The sequence below is a fragment of the Xenopus laevis genome, chromosome 1L (genome assembly GCF_017654675.1).
Source record: "Xenopus laevis strain J_2021 chromosome 1L, Xenopus_laevis_v10.1, whole genome shotgun sequence".
Taxonomy (NCBI): domain Eukaryota; kingdom Metazoa; phylum Chordata; class Amphibia; order Anura; family Pipidae; genus Xenopus; species Xenopus laevis.
Window position 1 is genome coordinate 51,743,357 of NC_054371.1, and position 22,533 is coordinate 51,765,889.

The window sequence follows — 22,533 nt, forward strand, 5'->3', positions numbered from 1 at the left end:
ATATATATATATATATATATATATATATAAAAAAAGAATATGTAAAACTCAAATTTTACTGACCCTAAAAATCGAAACGAATTCTATTAGAATTGGACCAAACTCGAATCGAGTTTTTTCTCCGAAAAAAACTTGAATGTCAGGAAGGCTATTAAAATCTTTAAATTGGTCACTGGACCTCTCCCATTGACTTATACATAAATTTGGCAGGTTTTAGGTGGCGAATAGTCGAATTCGAATTCTAAAGTGCCTAGAATTTGATAAATCTCAAACATCAAATTCAAATTTTTTTTAAATTTTGAATCGAGTTTTGATAATTCACTAGTCGAATATGACAGTTTAGACCATAAAAAAAACCTTGAGAATTCAAATTTGAATTTTCAATTCGACCCTTAATAAATCTGCCCCTAAAATTCTGTACCAGATATTGCTGGAACGACGATTTGGGTAGGTAGGTAAGTAAAGTGCCTGCAAAGTGGTGCAGCTTGCACCAGCAAGGGTAAGACAAACATAAAATTAGGGGCCAATTAAATCTCATTCTTTATTTTTTTTACTGATCAAGGATTTATTTGGTAAATAAATATAGAATACCAATTTAACAATTTAATGTCCAAATGGTCAATCTGTGTTTGTAATTTGCTTTGGGAATCATCTGGCAAAGGGGACTGCCCCTGAAATGTTACATCTTTTTGAAAATAAATATTTAATCGAGGATTGGTTGTAATCTCAACATTTGCTCTTTTTACAACATTTTGCGTAATCCATTTAAGTGGATTATGAATCAGGTTGGCACCTGGCCACTATTTCACTGGCCTAGTCAGTCAGAAATACAAAATAACAAGCAATGTACCTGCCTCACTCTATTCCCTCCACCTGTCTATCCTCCTATCCACCAGATCTATCCCTTTATGTCACCACTTTGCCCCTCATGGCCCCACAACACCAGGCCAGAATATTGTTATAATAACGATGGCAACCCTGATTATGAGGGGAAGGATTGAGTGGGTGGAGAGGGCTGGTGAGAGGTGAAGAAGCAGGTGGGGAGGCAGGTAGGGGTTGTGTTGTGCGCCAGGCCCCTCCAACATTCTTTTGCTCACTGTAGTTACACCACTTGTTATGGCAGGGTCTTGCATTTTAAAGGAGAAGGAAAGGCTAAAATGAAGTACGCTTTATCAGAAAGGTCTATATAAATATACCAGTAAACCCTTAAAGTAATGCTGCTCTGAGTCCTCTGTCAAAAGAAACATCACATTTCTTTCCTTTTTGTGTACACATGGACTTCTGTAGCAGACTTCCTGTTTTCAGCTTAAACCTCCAGGGCTAGGGCTTGAGCATGCTCAGTTTGCTCCTATCCCCCTCCCTGCTGTAATCTGAGTCCAGAGCTATGAGCGAGCAGGGAGAGACATCACACCAAGCCAATATGGCAGTTGTTATCCTAAACAAACAGAGAACACTTCAAGAGCTGTTAACTCAAGTATAATAAAGCATTCCGCAGAATAAATATACTGTTATAGCTTGCACTATTGTGGCTAATCTATTGGCAATAAACTGCTTCAGTAGCTTTCCTTCTCCTTTAAGGCTTATGTTCAGAAGATGAACTTTACCAAACGTTCATATTATGAGTAGCATTTAATTGCATGGACACACTTATTTCGTTTGAGCGATGCCTACTTGAATCTTACCTTCATCTTCCAGGGATACAGATTCCTTGTACTGGACAATCATTAAGCAGCCAGCTTATATAAGCACCCATATGCTGGATCCAAAAATATCCATGGGTATAATTCATGATAGGCGGTAAATTATTTCTTGTTTTCACAATTCAATTTGCAATGAAGAACAATACAGACTCCTTTAATCATAGAAGTTTTTATTCTATTTATTTCAATTAAAAAATGTTTCAAATATATAAGGAAGAAATGAAAATTCATGTCCATTCCATGTGCACCAAATATATCCTCCTTCCAGTGTGTAGATCAGAAATAAGTAACCATTGGCTTTCCAGCTATCGCTCCATTATATCTCTCAGCCTGAGAATTATATTTGAACAACAGTCGGAGTGTCACGGTTTATCTTGTACTTGGTGACTGATATAGTAGTTAAACCTGCTAACCTTATATGCTTCGGAATGGAAAATCAGCCCCATGTTTCATATTTGTCCTATCTCCCTAAGCTGTGCTAGTGTCTGCAGAGTATAAATGCAGCAGGATTTGACTCATGGTATTCATGCAGTCCATACCCAACCCCCACCCGGAAAAAAAAGGAAGAACATAATCCACTAGTTGCCATCCACAGCTACACACTACAGCAGGATATGTCCTGAGTAAGGTTTAAAATGCATTTTACCGTGGTAGCATAGAACATTGTTCCAAAAGTTTCATATCACCCTTGACCAGCAAGGAAATAGAGTTCTCAGCAGCTGCAATGATTCACATTTTTCCTCCAAGCTTGTTGGATATGACATCTTGTAACGCTCGCCTCTTCCACAGGCGTCTCTGCTAATCCTCAGGATGGGAGTCCCGGATCTCGGAAATCAAAATCGTGATCGTGGCACACTAAGCAACAGCCAAGTTGGGTTTCCTAGGAGTTATTATAGATGTTGAATTTCTGTAATATTGTCATGTTCACGTGCTCAAAAATCCACTGCTGGGTTTCAGAGAGAGGGTCGCATTTGTTCATGAAGAGTTTTTTTTCAGCAGGGTTGCAGTCAATGCAGCTGTTGGTGACAGGGTGAAATAAAGTTTTATCCTAGAGGAGAGAGAGAGAGAGATATTAAATCTGCATTAGATACACAAATGCCAACATGAAACTTTCATAGATATTTTGCCCATTAAGAGCAGAGACACACGTGGAGATTCAGGGAGATTAGTCGCCGGCTACAATCTTAATTGCTGGAGAGAAACGATTCTCTTTCCGAAAGTCGCCCGAAGTTTCCTCATGAGACAACTTCGGGCGACTTCGGAAAATGAAGCGCTCTGAGTGCTATCCTGCCGACTAAATCTCCCCGAACCTCTAATTCTAAGCAACTTTTCAATTAGCCTTCATTTATTAGATTTTTTCGTTTTTTTTTATTATATATATCTGCCTTTTCCTTCCAGCTTCCAAATGGGGGTCACTGACCCCATCTAAAAGCAAATTCTTTGTAAGGCTACAAATTTATTTTTATTGCTGCTTTTTATTATTCATCTTTCTATTTAGGCCCTCTCCTAAACATATTACAGTCTCTGAGTTAATTCGATGCATGGTTAGTAGGGTAATTTGCACCCTAGCTACCACATTGCTGAAATTGCAAACTGAAATGCTGTTGAATAAAACGCTAAATAACACAAAAACCCCAAGTAATAAAAAATGAAGACCAATTTCAAATTGTCTTAGAATATCACTCTCTTCATCATACTAAAAGGTAATTTAAAGGTGAACAACCCCAATTAACTTGGGCAGCTGTTCACGGAAGTGGGCCTGGGCCGCGCCCACCAGGTTTTTCCAGACTAGTTTCCATCCTGTATTCAACCATTCAACCTGTATTTTATTTAAGAAACGAACCTTCTTTTATAGAATTAATAATCAAATTCGATTTTGTGAATTGTGAGAAATAACAAAGGAGAGGATAACAAAGGCATTTTGTCAGTGGCTTAACTAGATATTACTGGGCCCCACAGCAAATTATTTTTCAGGCCCCCAAAATGTTTAGAGGTTGACTTGTTTCTCCAATATTTATTGAAATTGTATATGAATTAGGGCCTCAGGGGGCCCCTATACCTCCTGGGCCCCCCTGCAGCCGCAGGGTCTGCTTCCTCTATAGTTACGCCCCTGTATTTTGTTTAAATTTGACAATAAATAAAACTACCTGTTATATTTCTGACTCTTTAATAGAACTTTTGTAGGTTGCTGTCTGTACATATAAGTGGTTGTTGGTTTCAAGCACAGAACAGATTTTACATTCTATATACATAAACATCATGGCTAGGTTTTCCACTCGTCGTCTATAAGAACTTGTAATGTGCAGGTCACATTCAGCTGCATTTTCTAGCCCTGTAACCTCAGAGCTGCTTGGAGCAATATCAAATAGGAGAGTGGAAAATGATGGATGTATCTCTTTCAGGTGTTCTCTTTTGCTCTTCCGTTGAGCAAGGATCTTACTACTTAGCTAGTCCCTCGCTACTTCTCATCTTAATCTTTCAGTATAAATGAACATAATGACTAAAATCACCGGACTGAAAGCAGTAACTGCAAGTGAAGGTATTATTTGATTTTTATGCAAAATCTATTACATAATGCTGCCGCATATATTTTATGTTCATATTATGTGTATTTTTATGGTGAGACACAATGTGCTCTGCATCGTAACAAAATAAACATGTACTTAAGCATCAGAAATTGTATTCTAAGTGCCATAAACTGGAATAAAAAAAAGTGAAGTTTTGCTTGTTTTGCCAAGGAGCCTAAACTTCCACTTGTACAAATGTATCATTTATCAATGACTTCACTATTTAGCAATGATGATAATAATGCTTCCATAGCAAATAATACGTGCGATTTATAAATCCCGGGTACATCACGATGCTCAACTTTATAAACAGCAAAAGTTCATAATGAGTTGGAAACAGTTTCAGGCTTGCATGCCTATAAACAAGCCCTAACGGTTTATTTACTATTAGTGGGACAAGGTACAAAATGGAAAAACTGCCATAAATATTTTTTACCCCTTGCACTTTGCATCATGTATTGAGCCCTGAAGTGCAACTCTTTATGCTCCTAGAAACAAAAGTTGCACCTCCCTCTGTATGCAGTTATATGTATAAAAACAAGGTAGTAGGTGGGCACCATGTAAGTTATATGCACAATCTAGGGAGCACTAAGGATTGATGGCACTGGGGAAGCCCTGGACATACATTTGTATGGCAGGCAATGACATTAGGAACAGGGCACCAAGGGTGTATAGGGTTAAATGTAGTTCTTACATTAGCCAGAAGGTGTCATCATCTCAGGAATTTGTCTTGGTTAGGTCTTTCCCCTAGAAAACATCTAGAAATGTGGAGGATCCAAGGCTTAGAGCAGGGGCCCCTAACATTTTACGTGAGTCATATTCAAATGTATAAAGAGTTGGGGAGCAACACAAACATGAAAATAGTTCCTGGAGGTGCCAAATAGGGGCTGTGATTGGCTGTTTGGTTGCTGCTATGCGGACTGAAAGTCTGCAAGAGGCTCAATTTGGCAGAATACCTTTTTTTTATGCAACAGGACCCCACCAACCTTTTACTTGAGTCAGATTCCAATGTAAAAAGATTTGGGGAGCAAATAAGGGCTGTGATTGGCTATTTGGACTGAAAGTATACTGCTTCATTTGGCAGTATACCTGTTTTTTTATGCAATCAAAACTTGCCTCCAAGCCAATATCCAAGGAGTTGGTGAGCAACATGTTGCCCAAGAACCACTGGTTGGGGATTACAGGCTTAGAGTATATATAAGGGGCAGAGAAAGAGACTCGTTTGTCTATGTACCACTCCATGGTAAGTTCTACCATGTCAGGATAGAAGGAAGTGTATCTCACTATAGGAGTGAGAGTAAGCCAGTCTAGTGATTAGAGAAGTGAGTAGTTTTGAAGGGTTAGAGACCCTGTAGTGAAGCCACAGTTAGGAATAAAGTGAGTAGTAGCCAGGCTAGTGTGGAGAATCTGAGTTACTGAATGCAGTGTAGTCACCACCAGAAACGTTATGTGCTCCTCTCCCGCCCCCTAGTGGCTGCACATAAGAGGAACACGCATGTGCAGGAGGGAGCACAGGTGTGGCTTGGGTGGGGGCCCCTGAGGTGACAACCCAGTGGGCCCTGGCCACTCCAGTCTGACATTGAGTGTAGTGGTCCAGATGGGTGGCACACAATAGAGAGGAAGGTAGGGATTTTGTAATAGCAGAAAGGCACAACTTCTTGTTTTGTTACAATCTGCTTTGCTGTGACTCTGGATAGATTGGGCCACATCTGGTGGGACACTGCAGCTATATCAATATACCATGTGAAACATTGCTTCACTAAAAATAGTTTGATCTACTGCAAAATGCCTTTAGCTTATTCTGCAGAACATAAAGCTCTTATACATCAACAACATTCCTCACCAGCCATGGGTAACCCCTTTAATAAAGCATTGACTTAAGGATGAAAATCTATTCCCCTTAGCTCTCCCCAGAGCACGTGTACCTGCTGGGCATAAATGAGACCTTGTGTATCTCAGATCTCGTTGATAGAAACAAGAACTTTCAATATAAATTATATATTTAATGGTTAAAAAAAAACAAAATGAAGAAAGAGCAACAGATTTTCCTGTTCTTTTAACTCTTCTGTAGAAACAGAAAATGATTAAAGGCAAGAGAAGAAGAGAGAGAATACATGCAGAGTTTCAGCAACTACTAAATATATCATTCCTTTGAAGAAGGTAATAGAAGGTAATAGTACAACCTTTAATGTTTTGTTGTCTCTTTAAAAAAAACATTGAAATATACAATGTATAATGTAACCCAGACTAATTAATGTACTTCCAGCAACCATTCCAGACTATGTTCATATTATCTGCAGTTCTCAGAAATCCCTATGGGCTACCTGAAAAGAAAACATAGACATTTGTATTTAGACTTTCTTGTGCTTTCAGATAATTGCTGCTCCTGTACTTGCTCTGTCTATAGGCTGTAATAATTTATCCCAGAAATAACTATAGAAGCTCTCAGTCTGCAATTAGATACGATTATGCAGCTGTTAAACGTATGACAGTCTGATTGTGTGAATAAATGGCAGGGGCAAATCCATTCTTTCTGGCAGTCATGGCTTCTCTCTTGCAATGAGAGTATACAATATCAGAATGTAAATGCAGTGGCTTAGAATCAAGAACCAACAACATTTTTAAATGTTTCCTTTTTTCAATTTACAAAATAACTGCAAAAATGCTTTTTTAAATGTAATGTAAGTCGAGACTTGCAAATATTAATGATGTGCGGGTCAAGAAAAACTCGCACCCGTCACGGCCCACACATTTGTGCGGAAGTCGCCCGAACCCGCCTGACCCTTGGGTCGGCCCGCACAACTATATATTTATATATACGTGTATGGGATCTGATATTCAGATATATATCTATAAAGTCCCAAATTATGAAAAGACCATATCCCATAGGCTTCATTTTAATCAAATACAGGTATGTGATACGTTATCTGGAAACCCATTATAGTTCGAATATTCGAATATCTGATAATTGAAGTACTTTCTCTTTAAAAAAACTTCAATACTTCGCCAAATTAAACCTGCCGAAGTGCTATGTTAGCCTACCTTCTAGAGCAGTTTTCTAAGTTTTGGGAAGTCGAAGTAAAATCGTTTGACCGATCGCTGAAATTGAATGATTTTACTTTGACCACAGGATACCCAAATTCGCTGAAAAAACATTTGAATTCGATATTCGAATTCGAAGTATTTTAATTAGATGGTTGAATTTCGAAGTATTTTTATGTTCGAAATTCGACCCTTGATAAATCTGCCCCTTAAGGTATGAAGATCCAAATTACAGAAAGAGCCGTTATCTGGAAAACCCCAGGTCCTGAGCATTCTGGATAACAGGTCCCATACTGTAATTCAAATTAATTTCCCATAGTCTCCAATTTTAATCAAATAGTTACAATTTTTAAACATGGTTTCCATTTTCTCTGTAGTAATGAAACAGTACCTTGTACTTGATCCAAACTAAGATATAATTATTCCTTATTGTAGGCATAATAATCCTATTTGGTTTCATTAGTATTAACATGATTTTGTAATAGACTTAAGGTATAGAGATCCAAATTACTGAATGACCCCTTATCCAGAAACCCCCGGCCAGGTCCTGGGCATTGGGGATAACAGGTCCTGTCCCTTTGTGTATATTTAGAATGACCATATCTAAGCAAATAATGCATATTTAAAAAAATATATATTCTTTTACTCTGTAATAATAAAACAGTCATTTGAACTTGATTCCAGACCATTAATACTTGTTGGGGGCAACACTCCTATTCGGTTTATTTATGTCTAAAAGAGTTTGCTCACCTTCCAATGACTTTACTTTAAACAATTTACTAACAGTCGTAGAGGACAATTCGCTAGCAAACGAAACTGTTTCTATCGTATATTCACACCCTATCGCCAGGCAACTTTTTGCTCTGGTGAACGGTCGTTACTCCAAAAATTCACTAAGATGCAAATTTTACTAAACGTTACCTTTTTCGCCAGAGTTTCCTTCGCCACCTCAGACCAGACAAACTGATAAAATGATGCTACATCTTCCTCAATCTTATGTCAGTGACATCATATCCTGTATGTCGGAAATTCATTAAAGTTTTGAAAAATGCTGGTGACTTTTTTAAAGCAGAATTGCCTTCAAAAGTCCGTTCTGTGTTAACATTTTTTTCCAGACATTTGAGGATCATGGCACATTTTTTTTAGGGTGGGCTTATGTGTGGGGCATTAGATGATATCTTAAGGTTCCTCGGAAATTTTTAATAAAAAGTGGCCACTTCAAGCATTTGCACCATCTCAAATCAAGACGTCCATACGACCCGTCCTATTCATATTAACCTAAGGAGCACATTTACTTAGCTCGAGTGAAGGAATATAATAAAAAATACTTTGAATTTCGAAGTATTTTTTTGGCTACTTCGACCATCGAATTGGCTACTTCGACCTTCGACTACGACTTTGAATCGAATGAATTGAACTAAAAATATTTTGACTATTCGACCATTCTATAGTCTAAGTACTGTCTCTTTAAAAAAAACTTCAACCTCCTACTTCGCCACCTAAAACCTACTGAGCATCAATGTTAGCCTATGGGGAAGGTCCCCATAGGCTTTCTAGCCAATTTGTGATCGAAGGAAAATAGTTCGATCGATGGATTAAAATCCTTCGAAACGTTCGATTCGAAGGATTTAATCGTTCTATCGAATGATTATTCCTTCGATCATTCGATCAAACTAATAGAGCTAAATCCTTCTACTTCGATATTTGAAGTCGAAGGATTTAACTTTAAGGGTCGAATATCGAGGGTTAATTAACCCTCGATATTCGATCATTAGTAAATGTGCCCCTTTGTTTCGCTAGGCAGAAATGAACGCTATAAAAAAAGCGCAATGAAATTCTCAGACTGCCAAAGTAACGCTAGTGAAAATTGGCCAGCGTTTGGCTGCTGAGATGCAACTTCACATTTTAGTGAATTAGTATAATGGTAACAAATTTACTCTTCGTGAAGTAGCGCAAAGTAAGGCGAATCAGTGGCTATCGAAAATTTAGTGATTTACCCCATAGGACACAGAGAGTAGATTTGTCTGTTATATTTACTTAATAACGTATATTTTCTTCAATTTCCATCCTTACCATTTTTAATTCTGCACAATTCATGTGTCTCTTGCAGACTTTCAGTCCGCATAGGAGCAACCAAATAGCCAATCACAGCCCTTATTTGACATCTCCAGGAACTTATTTCATGTTTGTGTTGCTCCCCAAATCTTTTTACATTGGAATGTGACTCACGTAAAAGGTTGGTGGGGTCCTGTTGCATAAAAAAAAAAGGTATTCTGCCAAATTGAGCCTCTTGCAGACATTCAGTCCGCATAGCAGCAACCAAACAGCCAATCACAGCCCTTATTTGTCACCTCCAGGAACTATTTTCATGTTTGTGTTGCTCCCCAAATCTTTATACATTTGAATATGACTCATGTAAAAAGGTTAGGGGCCTGTACTCTAAGCCTTGGATCCTTCATGGCATTCATGGTTTTAGTGAAAGAGATTTTAGTTGTGGTTTCAAAAATCACTAAAATCAGTCTGTTTATAAATAAGCCTCTTAAAATCAGACTTTTAAAAAATCACGAATTTTTCGGAATTTATTAAACTCTGAGGATGGAAAAGTCTGAATCTGAAAACCCAGCATTTCAGACCTGTCGAGGTTGCATATAAGTCAAAGGGAGAAGTCCCAATGATTTTGTGATGTGCGCTGGGTTTCGTGCAAATTCCAAAAAAATCATGAAAATCAGATTTTTTACCGCAAAGCAAATTTTCGGGAAAAGTAATAATAAATAATTGTAAAAATCTAGAGTGGATTTAATCAGAGTTTGTAGCAGATATTGAGATAAATTCGGACTTTGATAAATAACCCTCTAAAACTATGAATAAAAAAGTATGAATGGAAAATGACATTGAACATTGCGCTAAAAAATATGAATACCTTGAAAGCCTCTAAAAATTTGAGACAATTTCTAGTAGAAAAAATCTAAAAACCTCTAAAAGTCCGAATTGATTTAGAGTGGTCCAGTAGGAGCAGCACAGCTCCCATTGACTTCTATAGGACCTTCTTAACTTTTACCTGGCAAAGTTTTGTATCAGAGGGTTTTTTTTCAATTTTTTTTTTAAAATGCTAAAACCATTCAATTGTTAGTAAATGACCCCTTATAAGTCAGAGATAATTGGGTTTGTAGCACTGGGTAGGGAGGAGAGATAGGAGGGTATTGTATTTTAAAACGATTTGTTTACTAATAGGGATAAGCCAGTATCACTTTAATGTAATCAAATTACTTCATCGCGATGTTGCAGTTTTACGCCGTCTTTAACATATTATTCATGTGGTTCTTCTCTAAAACGCATCATGCTGGTAGTTCATTGGCACTTTTGAAAGCAAAATATTATAAATTAAAAAGTTTATAAATGTGTAAAAATAAATATTGGACATTCTTTTTTTTTTAAGAAAACTGTATTTACTATATATATTATATATCATTTGATGTGTATAATATTAGTAATTTGAATATAATAAAAAAGCACAAAACAAAGCTAAAAAATCATTACCATTCCAGCAGGCAGTGTGACCTTTTCAGGCGCAGTCAGATGCTAACCACATGGCAAGCTGCCAAAATCATTTTCATTTAATTTATTTTCTGAGCAATGATTTTCTTCAGTAGTGAGTGTGTGTGTGTGTGTGAGTGTATGTGCATATCTGTCTCTATATACTAGAAGAAAATGCTTTAATGTTAGCAAAGACTCCAGAAATGAATTTCAAGCAGTCAGGCAAAATAACTACAGGAGAAAGACACAAAAAAGCTTTTTTACTGAATTATGGGAAACCTCTTTGACATGAATCATACAGAGGAAGGTTCAAAGCAGTGTAGGACCTCGCACACCCCGAAGAACGAAAGAGACGCCTGGTGCACAAGGGTAGAGGCTTGGCCACCTCAAGTGAAAAAACATGAAAAACATGAAAAAATCCGATGGCACACAGGACTGAAGGAATTCTTCCAAATTTTATTTCAACACGGAGTACAAATGCAACGTTTCGGGGGAATAAAACCCCTTTGTCAGGTTGAATTTGCGGTGAATTTCCACATTTCGCAAGCCGAAATTCACGAATCTCTCACGAAATTCGCCGGCGTCAAAGTTGCTTGGGTCAAAATTGGCGTGTGGCAACACTATTCGGATGCCCATTGACTTTAACGCCAGTGTCAGCTTGGATGTGGGCGTCAGTTTCCGATTTTCAAGATTTTTCGTGAAAATGTCCGAATTTCAATTTTTTTTCGTGAAACATTCCGGTTTCACAATTTTTCCGTGAATTTTTTGCCGTTTCGCGAATTTCGCAAATTTTCAGTGAAACAAAACGGGATAAATTCGTCCATCACTATTGGAATGTTCAGGTTCCTTCTGTTGGTATGGTACCCCATGAGTTCCTGCAATTCTACTTGATATTTTTCTTGCTAAACATTACTTTATATTCACAGGATATCTAAGGGGTATTTATATTCAAATTGGCATTGGAGAGTCCCAGCACGTGGCACATTACTAGATTTAACAGACTTTTGCGCTTTTATAAATTTAAAAGTTTGCAGCAGCGAAATCTAGTTCTTTTTAATGCAGTTGATTCCCTACTGATTCTGTCAAGCCTTGATAAAGGGCCCTGTGTGGCCCGAAACGTTGCCATGTTATGAAGTCTGCAATGAGCCAATACAAATCACTTTTTGCATCACCAAAACTGATTTGTGTGCTACAGCAACTTTGGACTTTCTTGTATTATTAAAGGAGAACGAAAGGCAAAAGTTATACACTAAGGGGCAGATTTACATAGGGTCGAATATCGAGGGTTAATTAACCCTTGATATTCGACTGTCGAAGTTAAATCCTTCGACTTCGAATATCGAAGTCAAAGGATTTAACGCAAATAGTTTGATCGAACGAAAAATTGATCGAACGATTCAAACCTTCGAATCATTCGATTCAAAGGATTTTAATTCATCGATCAAACGTTTTTTCTTCGACCAAAAAATACTTAGAAAGCCTTCCCCATAGGCTAACATTGACTTCGGTAGCTTTTAGGTGGCGAACTAGGGGGTCAAAGTTTTTTCTTAAAGAGACAGTACTTCGACTATAGAATGGTCGAACGGTTTATAGTTCGAATCGTTCGATTCGAAGGTTGAAGTAGCCCATTCGATGGTAGAAGTAGCCAAAAAAAACATTCGAAAATCAAAGTTTTTTTCCTCTATTCCTTCACTCGAGCTAAGTAAATAGGCCTTAAATCGCTATAAGTTTAGCTCACCAATGTGCATATTAAATTAGAGAACTGTCTTTAATGTTCCTAGGTCATTTGGAAGAATGCAGCCGCCATTTTAGGAAAGGAATATAGGCTTCTGCTTTCACTATTGCACATGAGCGAAAAATCACTCCCCTTGACCCAGGCGCGCATCATAGATATTCATGGCCAGAAAACATTAAAAACACTTTGTCACCTTTGCTGCGCACTTCTAGCGTTTGGCGCTGCCTAGAAGCTCCTGCCTGCATAAATGAGTTGAGTGTCTCCATGGAGATCTGCGTCATGCAAACTACAGGAGCGTGTTTACAGGGGGTGGGATTAGCTTAATTTGCATGCGCGTCATCGTAGATGTGAAAAAAACATGCGCAGTGGTATCTGTTTTTTCGGGCAGCCTGTAGGAAGCTTGCTGCGAAAACAGTGACGTCACTGGACTCCTTCACACTCATTCTCAACAGAGCGCATTTCCCGCTGCTAGACACCAGGGACAGCGGATTAACTCAGCCCTGTAAGTGCTTCTTCTAACAGCCTTATCAAACAGCTTTAGTTATTTTTTAGCTTTCGTTCTCCTTTAAGTCATGTTTATACGAACACATGTTGTTTAAACACTTGGGGGCCTATTTACTAATATTTGGATCTCCTTTTTTTCTCAAATCATATTTTATCTCCAAAAAATCATGTTTTCTTATTTCTCTAAAAGTCTCAAAATTAGAGATTTATTAAGGGGCATATACTGTATATCGAGGGTTGAATTTAGAGTTTAACTCGAAATTAGAAAAAAACCTACCTATCTTTTAAATTCAGGTGACTAGGATCGACCTGCATTCTCGAATAAATTTGAATCAAATTCAATTTGAGTTTTTTTCACCAAAAACAAAATAAAAAAAAATTGAATTTTTTTTTCAAAAGTCCACTAAAACTATTTGAAATTGATTGTAAAAGGTCCCCTATAGGCTAAAACGCCAATTCAGCAGTACATGATAAATTATTCCCAAGTCGAGTTACACAAAAATAAACTCAAAATTCAAATTTAAAAATTCTAATTTTCCCTAAGGGGCAGATTTATCAAAGGTTGAGGTGAATTTTCGAAGGAAAAAAATTCGAATTTCGAACTGTTTTTTGTGTAATTCGACTAGAGAAAAAAATTCGAAAATTAGAATATCAAAATTGTCTCTTTAAAAATTCGACTTTGACCATTCACCATCAAAAACCTGCCGAATTGCTGTTTTAGCCTATGGGGGACCTCCTTGAACCTATTTGGAGTCAATTGATGGACTGAAAAATCTAAGTTTTTTTGGGAAAAACTACGAAATCGGATTAGATCGACTGTGCTATTCCTTTGATTCGTACGATTCAAATTCGGCCGAATGTGGACCTATTAGATAGAAAACGGACCTATTCGACCAAAAAAAAAAAAACAGAGTTTTTTCAATTCAAAATTTTACCCATGATAAATATGCTCCCAAATGTAGACCTTTTATCCAAATCGCTCACAATTTACATATATGTATAAGTGTTCCACCTGCACCGGGAGCCTTTGTCCAATTGCCCTTATGGTCAGGGCTGTGGTGATGGCAAAGACGTGACAATGGTGTGCTCTGCTCAAATATACTGCCTAAACAATGGAACATTTTGTGCTTAGTTGGAGTTATGGTGACGATAAAGACAAGGTTAGAAAAAAAATCTAATTTATAATATTTTATATAACAATGTCTTTTTTATACTTGAAGGACACAAAACCTAATGTAAGCCTATCGAAGTATGCAGAAAATGGAATTTCTTGAAATTATTTAAATAGTGTCCTTCTGAGTACAAAAGGTGTCAATGTACCACCTTTAGTTTAAAATTCAAAGAAACTCATTTTGTTCATGAATAAGGAAGCCAGAACACATAAATGAAGCAAATATTAATGTAGTCCTAACCAAGATCCTGTAAGGTGTGTCTTTTGGTCCCCACTTGTCTAATATAATATACCGCTACATATAAAATCTAGTCATTTCCCTGCTTTGACTATTCTACTGCTCAAGAATTCAGCTATGGGTTACTGCAGTGGGTAAAATATTCACCTATGTTTATATACTATATCAAGGTAGTCATTTTTTTCTGTTAGCTTTTCTTTTCTGTGCCCTCCAGTGCTGCGTCTTGAATAAGCCTACAAACAACATATTGTGCTATGCATGAGTTAAAGGCTATTTGTGTAACTTTTACATACACTATGGTCAGTATTTTATTTGGACTTATGCAAATGCACTTGCCATTGTTTTATGGAAAATTTTTATTTGCAATTATTCAGTCTAAAATGTGGATTTAATGTTCGTGGCAGATTGAAGTCATCTGTGTGATAATCAATTGGAAAACTGGAACAGGCTATTTGTCGCCCAGCATCAGATCCAACAGAAACGCAGCCAAGTCGGCCGAGTGTAAGGGAATTAACTCACCGACGCCATTCCTCGATCCAGACTATGATCCAAGATCCAAGATGGTGGCGCCCTGTCCTCTCACATGGTTCTTCCTGGTCGCAGCACTGTGATGCCAGCTCCTTTTCGCCAGCCAATTGGACGTCAGCGCCGGTATTGACGCTAGCGTTTGAACGCCAGCATAAACACGCCAGCGTACACACGCCAGCGTCAAAGACATGACGTCATCATGTCCAATTTTGGCGCCAAAGCAGGCCTATTTAAAGGAGCCTGAAGACTGCAACATTGCCCAAATATAGGTTTTGCTTTGTGCATTCCTGGGTGTGATTCTAGTATTGTTATATTGATTCCTGTGTACCGACCTTTGCCTGTTTAACCGTTTTGACCCTATTCTGCCTGGATTGGCCTCTTTGCCTGGACTCTGACCATTCTATTGCCAAACCCTTTTGTACCTTGAACTTTGTTTGTTGAACTGCCTCCTCCTTGGTCCGCACTCCATACTGAGCCTTCGGGCCCAATACCCGAAATGTATTAATTATTAACAACTTGTATATAACATCCAGTTAATTTGGTAACACCTGGGGGTTGATTGTGGACTCTGCTCCTGTGGTCAGGAAGATTTTGGATATATCGGTCTGTTTCTTGTACAGGTATAGGATCCCTTATCTGGAAACCCGATATCCAGAAAGCTCCGAATTACGGAATGGCTGTCTCCCACAGACTTCATTTTATCCAGCTACGCAATATGTTGGCGCTATATAAATACATGTTAATAATAATAATAATAAAATCCAATTAATCCAAATTTTTAAAAATGATTTCCTTTTTCTCTGTAATAATAAAACAGTAGCTTGTACTTGATCCCAGCTAAGATATAATTAATACTCATTGGAAGCAAAACCAGCCTATTGTGTTTATTTAATGTTTTTAATGAATTTCTAGTAGATTTAAGGCATGAAGATCCAAATTACGGAAAGATCCGTGATCCGGAAAACCCCAGGTCCCGAGCATTCTGGATAACAGGTCCCATACCTGTATTATGATATTGTTGGATAATAATTCCGTGTATTACCACGTAGTGTGTCTGAATGCATAAATTGTGAGATGTCTTGATACATATAGGAAGTGAGAATATGTAACTCATCCATGTTAAGAATAACTTTTCTGTGTATTTTTCTTTGTGTGTACTGGATTCCAATAAATCCATGTGGAAAATGTGATGAAGTTTTTGTGTAACTAATGAGAGTGGGGGTGAAGATGAAGAAATCCAGTGGTGAAGAATGGTTTTCCTGGTCGCTGCCATTAATCTTTCTGCTAGATATTCGGAACGTTTTAGTTGTGGAGGAGGTATCCCAAAAATTGCCCACGTTAAAGTAAAAGCATTTGTCTGTTGTGTTAGAGACTTCCAGTATTCCTGAACTTCTCCCCAAAATTGTTGGATACAAAAAAAAAAAAACAGCATTACCATTTTGTTATATTTAATGTGATCCTAAGGTTAGTATTTTCACTTGCTCTTTGTTCATTGAAAAATTTGTGATTCCAAAAGGAATTCTAAAATGCCCTGTGGGTTCAACTTTAGATTGAAGTCTTCAGTGTGATAACAGAAAAATCAAAGGAGAATTTCGGTACCATTTCCTTTGAAGCAGGCGTTTGCCTTGGGACTACTTAATAGGCCAGCAGGAAACAGCTGTAGTAAATACAGAAAATATACTGATTTATCATAGCTATCCTGCAGTTGGGGCAGGGGGGATGGTAAGTTTTCAGAACAAAGACTTTTATGATATGCAAGAATATTACCACACATATGGAAATGACATTTTATACAAAATATTTATTAATATTAATGTTCTATTTCACTATTGGAGAGCATCTGACTTATAGCTGGTATAGCTGGTGGGATTGCACACATAGGGGCTCATTTTTTAGTTTAGTTTTAGTGGGAAAACTCAAATTATTTAGTTGAAAAACAAAAAACATAGTTTTCCGAGCGTCAATCATACAATACGAATTGATGCTCGATTCAGTCATAAAGTTTTGTCATTAAGATTTTTTTGAGAAAAATTATTGATAAATGAGGTTCAATTCTTCGAAGGGCGTTTGGTCAACTTTGTTTTCTTAAAAAACTGAGATTAATTCGAGTTTTAGTAAATCAGTCCCCTAAAGTAGAGTCAAAAGGCAGTGCTTAAGGAAAATTCTATAATGAATGTCTGTGAGTACACACCTTCACTCTATGAGATGCCTATAAATCATGTATGTAAGTTTTAAGGGATATCCCAGGTATGGGATCCATTATCCAGAAACCTGTTATCACAGAATAAATGAGAGGCCATCTCCCATAGACTCCATTTTATCCAATTAACCCAGATTTTTAAAAATGATTTCTTTTTTCTCTCTAATAATAAAATAGTATTTTGTACTTGATCCAAACTAAGATATTCTGGTCCCAAGCATTCTGGATTACAGGTCCCATACCTTTACTGGATTAAAGGTATTATACTTGGTGAAAGTAGAGAACATAGGGGTGCTGTGGAACATACATTTTGTCTCTAAACATGTGCCACTTAGGGACATATTTATCAAGGGTCGAATTTTGAATTGAAAAAAATTCGAAATTCGAATTCAAAAAGACCAACAGCAATTAAGTCGACGTTTTTTTGGTTGAATAGGTCCGTTTTCGATTGAATATGTCCGTATTCGGCTGAATTCGAATCGTATGAATTGAAGGAATAGCGCATTTGATTGAAAGATACACACACAAACATAACCAATTGCTAAAATGCCTGCAGTAGAACTGATTGAAAAATCAGTCGAATTGGAGAAAGTATAGCCAATAACTAGAAGTTGCCCAACATCCAAAGCATTTCATTTCCACTTAGAATACTCTTGGTTCTTTGGAAGTATTTTTTCTGGAAGTAGTCATAATGAATTCTATAACACTCAAACTTTAGGGGGCTGATTCACTAAGGGTCGAATATCGAGGGTTAATTAACCCTCGATATTTGACTGGGAATTGAAATCCTTCGACTTCGAATATCGAAGTCGAAGGATTTAGCACAAATAGTGCGATCGTACGATCGAAGGATTATTCCTTCGATCGAACGATTAAATCCGTCGAATTGAACGATTCGAAGGATTTAAATCCAACGAGCGAAGGAATATCCTTCGATCAAAAAAAGTTAGCCAAGCCTATGGGGACCTTCCCCATAGGCTAACATTGCGTTCGGTAGCTTTTAGATGGCGAACTAGTGGGTCAAAGTTTTTTTAAAGAGACAGTACTTCGACTATCGAATGGTCGAATAGTCGAACGATTTTTAGTTCGAATCCTTCGATTCGAAGTCGTAGTCGTAGTCGAAGGTCGAAGTAGCCCATTCGATGGTCGAAGTAGCCCAAAAAAACTTCGAAATTCGAAGTTTTTTTACTTCGAATCCTTCACTCGAAGTTAGTGAATCGGCCCCTAGGAGTATGTTAAAGTCTTCTGTGTATCAACGGATAATCAAAAAACGTTTTTTGCATCTTTTCCTTTGAAGCAGGTGTCTGCCTTGGGACTACGTGTTAGGCTGACAGTAAACAACAGCAAATAATTTCATTTGTAATAGCTATCCTGCATTAGGGAGAAGCACATCCCCAGAATATTGTAACAAATATAAGAAAACCATGCTAGCATAACATTATGGAGATTAGCAGAGTAGAACCACATATTTATAAAGTGAATATAAATTGTCTTTATACAAGTAACAAAATGAAACTTGTGCAAACTGTATTTATTTAATGCCTTACACTTTATTACAAATCCAACAGACCTCCTCTGTTATAAAGCTAAGCTATATACAATCGGACAACGCACACTTTAATTCTAAATGGCTCAATATGTCTGTCTATTTGATACTATCTACAGCATCTTATTTCCCACATAGGTAAAAAAAAAATCCCAATTTTTATGAAGGAGCATCTTGTCTGTATACTTATTTATACTGGTCAGTCTCTTGTTGGGGAGACTAAGGGGCAGATTTCTCAAGGGTCGAATTTCGAATTACAAAAAACTTTGAAATTTGACCATCGAATCGAAAAACTTCGAATATCGAATTCGAAGCTTTTTCACCGAATTTGGCAATCCTACAATTGAATAGAAATCGTTCGTATCGAACGATTCAAACGATTTTAGCGTACGATCCAAGGATTTTTATTCGATGTGTAAAGACTTAGAAAAAGTTTGCAGAAGGTCCCCATAGGCTAACATAGCAATTCAGCAGGTTTCATTTGGCGAAGTGTTGAAGTCAAAGTTTTTTTAAAGAGACAGTACCTCGATTATCGAATGGTCCAATGGTCGAATATTCGAACTATTTTTACTTCGAATCTAAGTAAATTCAAATCTTAGTATTCCTATTCGATGGTCGAAGTATCCAAAAAAATACTTTGAAATTTGAACTTTTTGTACTTCAAAAATTCACTCGAACCTCAGTAAATCTGCCCCTAAGGGGCGAATACACTTCGTGCCACGTCGTCAGATGCAAATTCACTATCACTGCGCACTGTGCTACAATGAGAAGTTGTGTCTCTGCAGCCGAAGGCTGGGGAAGTTTTGCTAGTGTTAATCTGTTAGTGTGAGCATTCCATAGCAAACTTTCGCTAGCGTTCATTTCTACCTAGTTTAGTACTCCTAGACTTAGGTCAATTTGAATAGGGCAGGTACATATAGGTCGTACAGACAAATGTCTAAGGAAGCAAAATAAAGACAAAAGAGATCCTCTAATGCCCTAGACATGAGCCCACCCTAAAACAAATGTGGCATGCACCTCAAATGGTTTAAAAGATGTTAAAACAAAAAAATTCAATAGTTAGAACTTTTGAAGGCAAAATATGAAAAACACCAAGGTTTTTTAGAACTTTATCGCATTTTAGTGAATTTGCAGAGTAACGAACATTCGCCTGGCGATTTGGCGTGGAACTACACTAGCAATGATCTCTTTCACTAGCGAATTGACCTCTACGCCTGTTAGTAATTTTGGAATGTTCCTGCGGATGGGATTTCTGGCAAATTTTCGCTAGTGACGACTGCTTTGCCCTTTATTTAATCTGCCCCATGACTCACTAAGCCATAATTCATTATTCTTTGCCCATGGCCAGGGTCTCCTGAGCAGTCTCCAAGATACATAGGATTCCAAACTATGCAGCATGATGAGACGGCTGACTAACAATGGCCCATTTTATTTTTCATGGCTGACACCTTGTATTTTGCAATTCGTTGTTTTTCAATATCTATTTCCCACAATAGAAGGGTGTTTAGATCTCTACAGCCATGACTTAATACTCTTAAAGAACCATTCAGTGTAAAAATGAAAACTGGGTAAATAGGCTGTGCGAAATAAAAAATATTTCTAATATAGTTAGTTAGCCAAAAATGTAATGTATAAAGGCTGGAGTGACTGGATATAGCCAGAGCACTATTTCCTGCTTTGCAGTTCTCTAACTCTGAGTTAGTCAGCGACTTTAAGGGAGGTCACATGGGAACATATCAGCTCAGATTCAAAAGCAAACAGTTATAACCCATGTGGCCCCCCCTAAAGTCACTGATTGACTACTGCCTGGTAACCAGTGGAAATCAAGAGAGCTGAAAAGTAGTGTTCTGGCTATTATGTGAGACATCCAGTCACTCCAGCCTTTATACATTACATTTTTGGCTAACTAATTATATTATTAACATTTTTTATTTTGCGCAGCCTATCTATGCCTTTATTTTGAACAATTCCTTTGATCAATTCTTCATAATTAATATCAGAAACATTTCCTTGAATTAATTAATTTTTAAAAACAGTTTGTGTTGCTTTGTGGCAGTCTTTACTACAACTAATAGTGCATTAGCATTTAAGCCAAAGTTTTGCTGAAAAAAAAATCTGATTGTGTTAAAACCACTGCAGTTTGTTCCGTTCTCGCTCTCAGCAGTACATCTGGGCTCTGTACCAACATTAATACGTGTGCTTTAAATAATTTATATTAATTTGCTTCAATTTAACAGTCATTAGGTATCTAGCTCTAAGTAATTCACATATAGAATGGGAATAACAGTTCAGTCATTTGTTTTGGTTAAATACACCATTTGGAGTGATGTTTCATTTGGAACTCTTCTATTTATATTGCAGGAAACCACAACAACGTAATTGGATGTATTTTTTTAAAAGGGCATGCGCATAGCCCACTGATAAATGGCAGACTCCTTATAACGCACCCTGCATCACAATTAGGTACAAAGCATTTGATCGGATACAGGAGATAACAGATACGGCACAAACTGCGGAACATCCGTAACCCAGGGATGATGCACTGAAATCAAAACTGTAATTCTACATCTCAACCACCTCACAAAAACTGGACTGGAAGAGAAGGTCTACCGTTCCTAGTAAATTAAAAGCACTGCCTTATCATGCCCTTTTTATGTTTTATAAAATATAAACATTTTTAAAACAACATTGTACTATGAATGAATCACAGTCTGCTACAGAGGCACAGGGATATCAGTATATCATTATTGTAGGATAGACAACCGCATTCCTTGCATTCCTAGCAAGCCCTACCTTTCTGTAGCTCCACTGCTGATTACCCTTCATGCCATGGCAATCATATAGTGTAATGGGGCTGCTGTGGGATATTGAATCAAAGCAGAATTTTCTTGTGTGAAGAGGTTCTCCAGGGCGTATGTCCTCTCTCCATCCAAAGGTAAAAAGCTAAACAACAGAAGGCACAATATGGAAAGCAAGGTTAATATGTCAAAGCAATGTGCATAGACTTCAAGGTCGGCATAAAGAATAACAACAACCCAAGAAAATGGTTTTACTACATCAACTTTTTTTCTTTCAAACCAATAATGATACTTTTGGAGTAATCCTGTTTGAGGTTTGTGGAACACAGTTGTTTTGGGTTAGGTAGTGTGGCTTCAGCTTTCCAGTTTGCATATTTTGTATGAAATAAATTCACTGAAACTCCACAATGCTGTCAGATCAGGAGCTGTGGTATCATTACATCCATTAAAACCTTCCATTCCTTCACACCTAGTAAGCCTTCTTCATCACTCACCTGACTGACACTTTTAACTACTACTTTCCATCTGGAAATAACCCCTGGAATTAACCATCTGGAATTAACCATGCACACAGGAGCTGAGTCTGGAGCGGCCAAAACCCCTCTTTTCTACTTTCCTTTAAATACTACCTGCTGATTGGTTACTATGGGTTACCAGACCCAGTGACTTTTAATACCTAACCTTTTATGTTTGTGTCCTATCAAAGAATATTTATATGAATCAAGGCAATTCAGAAGTCTTGAGGAATATGGACATGTCTGTGTGTTAATATGTTGCTGTTTTTTTCGCAAATTATTTTTAAGAATTATGTCTGTGAAGGTTCTCATTCATCCAGGTCCTGGTATATCTATAGCAGGGGTCCCCAACCTTTTTTTACTTGTGAGCCACATTCAAGTGTAAAATAATGTTGGAGAACAACAAAAGCATGAAAAAAGTTGACGGGGCTTACAAATAAGGGCTGTGATTGGGT

The 22,533-nt window shown here is 37.5% G+C and overlaps 1 protein-coding gene across 1 annotated transcript in view; it reads right to left on the bottom strand.

The window, feature by feature from the left end:
- Positions 1 to 1,863: 1,863 nt before the first annotated feature.
- Positions 1,864 to 22,533, bottom strand: part of LOC108698938 (polypeptide N-acetylgalactosaminyltransferase-like 6) — a 547,280-nt gene continuing 526,610 nt past the window's right edge. The window contains exons 11-12 of the mRNA XM_041589177.1: positions 21,559 to 21,708; positions 1,864 to 2,748 (exon numbers count right to left, since the gene is read on the bottom strand). Coding sequence (XP_041445111.1) covers positions 2,581 to 2,748; positions 21,559 to 21,708 — 318 coding nt within the window. The 3' untranslated portion in view covers positions 1,864 to 2,580. The remainder of the gene's footprint in view (positions 2,749 to 21,558; positions 21,709 to 22,533) is intronic.